Source organism: Cryptomeria japonica, chromosome 4 (genome assembly GCF_030272615.1).
Source record: "Cryptomeria japonica chromosome 4, Sugi_1.0, whole genome shotgun sequence".
Taxonomy (NCBI): Eukaryota; Viridiplantae; Streptophyta; class Pinopsida; order Cupressales; family Cupressaceae; genus Cryptomeria; species Cryptomeria japonica.
Genome location: NC_081408.1, coordinates 538,965,455 through 538,971,364, shown reverse-complemented (window position 1 = coordinate 538,971,364; position 5,910 = coordinate 538,965,455). Strand labels below are relative to the sequence as shown.

The 5,910-nt window shown below is 33.4% G+C and overlaps 1 protein-coding gene across 1 annotated transcript; it reads right to left on the bottom strand.

Annotated features, from left to right (window-relative positions):
- Positions 1 to 236: 236 nt before the first annotated feature.
- On the bottom strand, positions 237 to 2,946 carry LOC131068007 (uncharacterized). Its single transcript, XM_059218694.1, has 3 exons — positions 2,505 to 2,946; positions 2,243 to 2,418; positions 237 to 974 (listed from the first exon to the last, which is right to left on the bottom strand). Exons 1-3 carry the CDS (start codon positions 2,589 to 2,591, stop codon positions 950 to 952), a joined length of 288 nt encoding a protein of 95 aa, XP_059074677.1. The 5' UTR covers positions 2,592 to 2,946; the 3' UTR covers positions 237 to 949.
- Positions 2,947 to 5,910: the final 2,964 nt, after the last annotated feature.

The following is a 5,910-nucleotide window of genomic DNA, read 5'->3' as shown; positions in this document are numbered from 1 at the left end:
TTTGTTCAAGGGTCTGAACCCTTTCAAAATCTCTACTTACCTTAAACAAACCAATTGAAAGTTTGTTAAGGAACATTTCAAGTGTCACAAGCAACAATTGTATTACTATCCACTTTCTATTCAACATTTGACAACAACCACTATTAACAACAGTAAGTTGTCATGCACTAAATCTTCTCAAACAAACGAAAAAAAACACATATATATATATATACCAGATTTGATATGGCATTATATATACATTCATTGTATCTGTCAAATATGATGGACTATTAAATTTAACATGGTTGTATGACCCGTATCTGTCTGCATGGCAGAGCTCGTACAATGCAGTCATCAGAAGTCACAACATTAATATTGGAGCAGAACTATGGCAAGATCCAAAACTAAGGACCAGCCATCCATACTTCTCCAGTTAAACCTTCTAAAGCCTAACTTATATCAAAAAAAGGCATCATTTCTTTGTGGTATAAATGGACGTGATCAATATTGCGAGAAATGGAATTGGGGGCTTTCCTTCACTCCCATTCTTAAACACCTTTTACCAAATATACACACCCATTGGTAATCAGACAGCCAAACTACCAAATTTTGTGTAGGCAAACAATTTTTATGACTACGCAAAAGACTGAAATCTTTCCAGCCAAATCTGATAGTCCAATTTTACAATAAAGAGGCCTGGTTTCCAAATATAGCATTATCAAAGATACCACTTGAACCTATCATTTTATATTTAAGCAGAAAAAAGGACAAATTTTACAACAAAGACTAATTAATACGTGCAGTACAACCCTAAAATCTACACTAGGAAATGCTCATTTTTCAACCTAGAAATGTGAGCTTACCAATGTAATAGAAAATCCAGTGCTACAGAATCAGCCTTAAAATATATCTGCTCATTTTTTAACCTAGAAATGTGAGTTTACCGAATGGAATAGAAAATCCAGCGCTACAGAATCAGCCTTAAAATGTATCTGCAAGAGAATACACAAGCAAAAATCTAAAATTCAATAAAAGAACTAAACATATTTCTTTGGTAGTGATTAAATTCGATATAGCTAACATAGCAATAATAGAGACACTACTAGAATTTTCAGGATAAATACATAGCATAAACAACAAAGGGAAAACACAGTTCTACCCTGCATCAGTGCAAAGAACAAGAAAAGTTGTTTAGGCAGGGGTCTTATGGGAGCTTAAGTTTCTATTTTTATGGAAAAGGTGGTCTCATAAAGAAATTTTTTTAGGCCTGTATATTTGATCAGGTGAAAATGGGGTGGTGCTAGAAATTGCTCCACCGACCTAGGAATATTGTTCGTCACTTATCAATCATCTGAGTTTAATTTCCACCAAAAAAAAAAGATGAGTTCTGCCAAAAAAAACTAAAGGAAAAATGAAATGAAGTTTATTTAATTATTTTTAACTGTTCATAAATTGAAATGCACTATAAGTTTCATGAAATTACCAGCTTCCTTAAATTTAAAAGATTAAACTTCTAAGCTGAATTGCAATCCAAAATTCATGAAACAGCTAAAAAAAAAGGCTTATGCACAGAGAGGGAGACAGGAGGAAAGGAGCAAACGAGGGAGACTCGAGACAAAAGGAGACACAGAGTGTTTATATGCTTTATGAACTATGAGCTAAAGCTATGAAGAAATAAGGAGGAGAATTTGGGTAAAGGTAACAATGAAACAATGAATTTAAAGCAAGAAATTAGGAAAACGAATTATTCAAATGCGTTTATACTGAGCTAAATATGTTAGAAAAAATGTTAAAGGTTATATTACAAATGAAAACAATGGCAAATAAAACTAAGGAAGAAAAACAAACGGACGGGGATTTGTCACAGATTTCTTGAATCAATCAGCAATACATAATTGCCAAATATCAGATGCAAGATATGATAAAAAGGAGCCTTCTTTAAACCCTAAACCCTAATTAAATATCATAAACCCTAACTAGGGTTTGTTTAATTGATCATCCTGATTTACTCGTCCGTTTTCCTCGTCTGTTTTCCGTGGATCGCTGTAAACCTTACTTAAATACTTAAATTCCGTAGTCTTAAAAATTCTTTTCTGTCCTTTTTTTTTTTCATAATGAAATTTTTTTAAATAATGAACTTTTTAAAAATGCCGAACACTATTGCTGTTCAAATCCGGGAATGATCTGGGCTATAATCCTAAAATCAAAATTTGCTGTTTGATAGAAAGAGGAACAGAGTTTAAAAAAAAAAAAAGCAAACCTGATTACTGAGCCTCCATATACTTCGCCTTTTATGGGATATCTATCTTCACAGTAGCAACCCAGCTTTTTTTCCTTCCTCCTGTTGGAAACTATGAACTTAAAAGGTTTCAGCTGAATCATTATTTGAGAATCTAATTTTGTTTTTGTACAGCACGACCCCTGGTCTAAAAACATCTGTTGGTAAAGGTATTGAAAGGTTAATTTTATGAGCAAATAACATCCCAAAGTGAAGTGAACCAACGCACGAGTTAAGAAGAGACCTGAAGAACGATAAGAAGAGGAAAAAACCAGTCGACGGGCAAGATGTTCAGAAGATGAAGGAGCAACTTCAGTGAACGCCTTATCATTAGATTTGCCCAAAGTTGCGCAAATTTCCAAACGTGAAAGGTGCAGATTCAATACACAGAGACCTTATAGTGCATTCCATAGAGCTCGTAGGTCATGTGCACAGTTCCGTAGAATCCTTCTCCCAGGAAACTTGTTCAACTTTAGGCATTTCATGTGATTAAGGTTCTGTTGTTAGGTTCTTGGTGAGTAGGCTATTTATGACTTTTTTAGATGCATATAATTTCTCTATAAATTTCCAAACGTGAAAGGTGCAGATTCAATACACAGATACCTTATAGCGCATTCCATAGAGCTCGTAGGTCATGTGCACAGTTCCGTAGAATCCTTCTCCCAGGAAACTTGTTCAACTTTAGGCATTTCATGTGATTAAGGTTCTGTTGTTAGGTTCTTGGTGAGTAGGCTATTTATGACTTTTTTAGATGCATATAATTTCTCTATCAAATTATGAGGGATCCATTAAATGCATATAATTTCTCTATCAAATTAAGGATTTAGGCTATTTAGGGCTATTTAAGATGCATATATTTAGGATTTTTTTAGATGAAGGTGTTGGGATTCATAGATCTCAAAATTCAAGGTATTTGTGAATGAATTATGGAAAATCTTTGTTTGCCATCATATCATATAAGCTTTTGTCAAAAAGAAAGTCAAAAAGAAGTGGCAAGTAGTTAATTTGTTAGTTAATTTGTTAGATAAACTCATTATGTCTCCTTTTTTCAAAATCAAAGTTTCTCATTTTTTGAAATAATATGATTCTTCACTTCAACATGGTTTCAATTTTGCTTTGGCATCAATTTGATGGAATAGGCTTATTAAGTATCATAATCTTCAAGTGGCAATGTGTTTTCAGAGACATACTTATTATTTGTTCAAAAAAGGGACTTGTCAATTTAAAGATATTTAGGATTTTAATACCTTTGATTGGGCTTCATGATAAATTGTCAAAGAGAATTATGGGTTGAGCAATAAGTTTACAACTTATAGTATTTCTGCAATCCTTAATTCCAATAGATCTCTCTATGAAGTTGTGTACTCCTAGGGAATGCAATTTTTTAAAGGATTGAAGATGGTTGTCTTTTAGCCATTTTAATTATCTTCCTTTAAAGGAGGTTTATATCCAACTCCTTCTTCATGGTCCCCTACTCCTCACCTCAATTATGAATGGAAATGTAGATTTAGTACTAAATTTTGGACTGTAATGAGTTCTCATATTTGGAAATCAAAATCTGATTTTGAAACATAAGTGTTGACTTGGAAAATTTTACATTGCAAGCTACCTATTAGGGATAGATTGAAATGTATCATGGTTCAACCAATGAGATGTCTATTTTGCCCAAGTGTGGAAAATATAAAGCATATATGTTGGGACTACCCTTTTGTCAAGAAACAATAGACCGTTGTTTTTTGCCATGAGCTAAATTGGAAACAAGCTAATTTGGGTCTTGGTTTGCATAATAGTGATTGTTTGTTTAGTTAGTCAAGTCATTTTAAGACATGTTTAGATAACTAGATGCTCTATTGTGTTCTCTAACAATTGTTATTAAACCATTGTAATTCTTGGCAGTGATACATGGCCTCCTCATTTACAAGGATTTGGCCATCAAGAGATTTGGCCATGCACTCTGATCGAGGTCCATGCCAAATTGGAAATTGATGGCTATTTTTTGGAGTGTGCAATGGAACTTCTTTAGAATTTTTTATTGCATAACATTAATCATATCTACAAAGTGGGAAACAACGAGGACGATAGGCTGGCAAATGAAGCAGCTGACGGAACTGATCATATCACCACAAAGGTTGAGCTGATTCTAACTTCCATTTTTGATAGGATGGGCCATACTAGGACATCATATTGATGGTTTCCTAATATTTATTACATTGTAGAAGGGAGGGGATCTCTGCCAAATTTGAAGGAACGATGTTCTTTCAAACATTGGTTCTCTAGTGGCAATGAGTGGTGTGGCATTGAGATATCTCATGTTGGACAAACACATTAATGATCCTTTCTCCTTCCTTTCTGGCAACTTGTGCGAGTTGTGTTTGTCTTTCCTATATTTGGCATGTTTTCTCCCAAAAAAAATCATTTGATTTCCTGATGGAGACTCCAATTAGACTAAGGTGTAATAAGTAGAAAATCTCGCCCCTTGGTTGCATTACCAACTATAGATTGATGATGGTTTGCAAGGAGTCATACAAACTATATATGGAAGCCATTCAAATGGTTCTCAATTGATATTTTCTGGACTTTATGGATAAATACAGGGTCACTACATTTATTTCAGCCCATTTTCGGCCTCTCCTTTGGATTTGGGTGAGTTGAAGATGCAAATGTTGCTTCTCCTATGTGAGGTCTTCAAGTTAGACTTTTTGTTGGATGACATCGACATTGTGTTTTTGGTTGAGCCTAGAATGGGAATTCCATGGCCATGGGACATTCCAAAATTATTTGAACCTAGAGTGACATGATTAATAGGCAGCCCTTCCTTTTGAACTTGGACATGCAAGGGTTGGTTCATCAAGGGGCAACATTGAGAAAATATTTCCTCCACCAAGTGGTGGAGATAGATCACGACAACAATTTGTTGTGGCTCGAGTAGTTTGTACATGTTATTTGTTCTAATGAATTTTATTAGGATGTCAAATAACTTGTAATCACATAAATCTGTCCACTTAATTAAATGAATACTTAGTATTTATTTAATTATTTAACCATCAATTAATAATTAATTAAATTAATATATTTAATTAATTCATCTTAACCCTCTTCTCCTATTAATTAAATAAATTATTCAATTTATTTGATTTAATTCACTTAACCAAATTCAGACCATTAATTAAATAAATAAATCGTATTTATTTAATTAAATCTTCTCTCACATTTAAATAAATTAATATTTATTTAAATTCCCCCAAAATCCCACCTCTCACATTTAAATAAATTAACATTTATTTAAATCACCTTTATCCTCCACCCACTTGTATTTTCCTACAAATGCAAGTTGCACAACTATTTTAAATAAATTATTTATTTAAAATCCTATTTATCCTCACCCACTTGAAACCTTTAATGGTTTCCCTTAAAGTCTTCAAACTTAATGGCTTCCTTCTAGAGTCTTCTCAAACCTTTAATGGTTTCCCTTAAAGTCTTCAAACTTAATGGCTTTAAAGTCTTCAAACTTGATGGCTTCCTTCTATAGTCTTCTTAAGTCTTTAATGGTCTCCCTTAAAGTCTTCTTAAGCCTTTAATGGTTGAAGACTTTAATGGCTTCCCTTAAAGTCTTCAAACTTAATGGCTTCCCTTAAAGTCTTCTTAAGACT